The 684-nt window shown below is 39.3% G+C and overlaps 1 protein-coding gene across 1 annotated transcript in view; it reads right to left on the bottom strand.

The window, feature by feature from the left end:
* LOC106877886 (protein furry) overlaps positions 1-684 on the bottom strand; it is a 152,698-nt gene that overhangs the window by 72,623 nt on the left and 79,391 nt on the right. Inside the window, exon 16 of the mRNA XM_052974065.1 lies at positions 512-652. Coding sequence (XP_052830025.1) covers positions 512-652 — 141 coding nt within the window. The remainder of the gene's footprint in view (positions 1-511; positions 653-684) is intronic.

Raw genomic sequence — 684 nt, 5'->3', positions numbered from 1 at the left:
TATATATATATATATACACACACACACACACATATATATATGTACATATATATATATCATCATCGTTTAACATCCATGCTGGCATGGGTTGGACGGTTTGACTGAGGACTGGTCAGCTAGAGGCTGCACCAGGCTCAATCTGGTCTGGCAAAGTTTCTACACCTGGATGCCTTTCCTAATGCCAACCACTCATATATATATATATACATACAAACTGTATGAAGGAGTAGTATTGGTAGTAGTAGCAGCAGCAGCAGCAGCAGTAGTAGTAGTCGTTGTCGTAGTAGTAGTAGCAGCAACAGTGCACATTTGCAATGTCCTCCCTAATAAAATGTTTGAACTATGGTTCAAAGAAATCCTGGAGGTTGAATTAACTGATGCTACTGCCATTACTGTGACCATTCTTTTCTTTAGATAAAGACATCTAGGCTTTAAATGAATGACCTTGAGTGTGCTAATATTTCTAAAGTCAACCTTTGGACGTAAAGATGAGAAATTCAGTGGTACAAACCCTTTCAGCTCATCATCAATATGAACAGTGAGTCTGGTCAGCATCTCAACCAGTTCCTGGTTACTCATTGTGTCTGGTAACAGGCGAGGAATTGCTGCCACACATGTACGGAATAAATCAATCTTTGGTTTACGGTCACCGCTGCAAAGAACCGAAAGCAAAAAAAAAAAAAA

The sequence above is a fragment of the Octopus bimaculoides genome, chromosome 17 (assembly GCF_001194135.2).
Source record: "Octopus bimaculoides isolate UCB-OBI-ISO-001 chromosome 17, ASM119413v2, whole genome shotgun sequence".
Lineage (NCBI taxonomy): Eukaryota > Metazoa > Mollusca > Cephalopoda > Octopoda > Octopodidae > Octopus > Octopus bimaculoides.
This window is presented reverse-complemented; position numbering and strand designations above follow the sequence as displayed.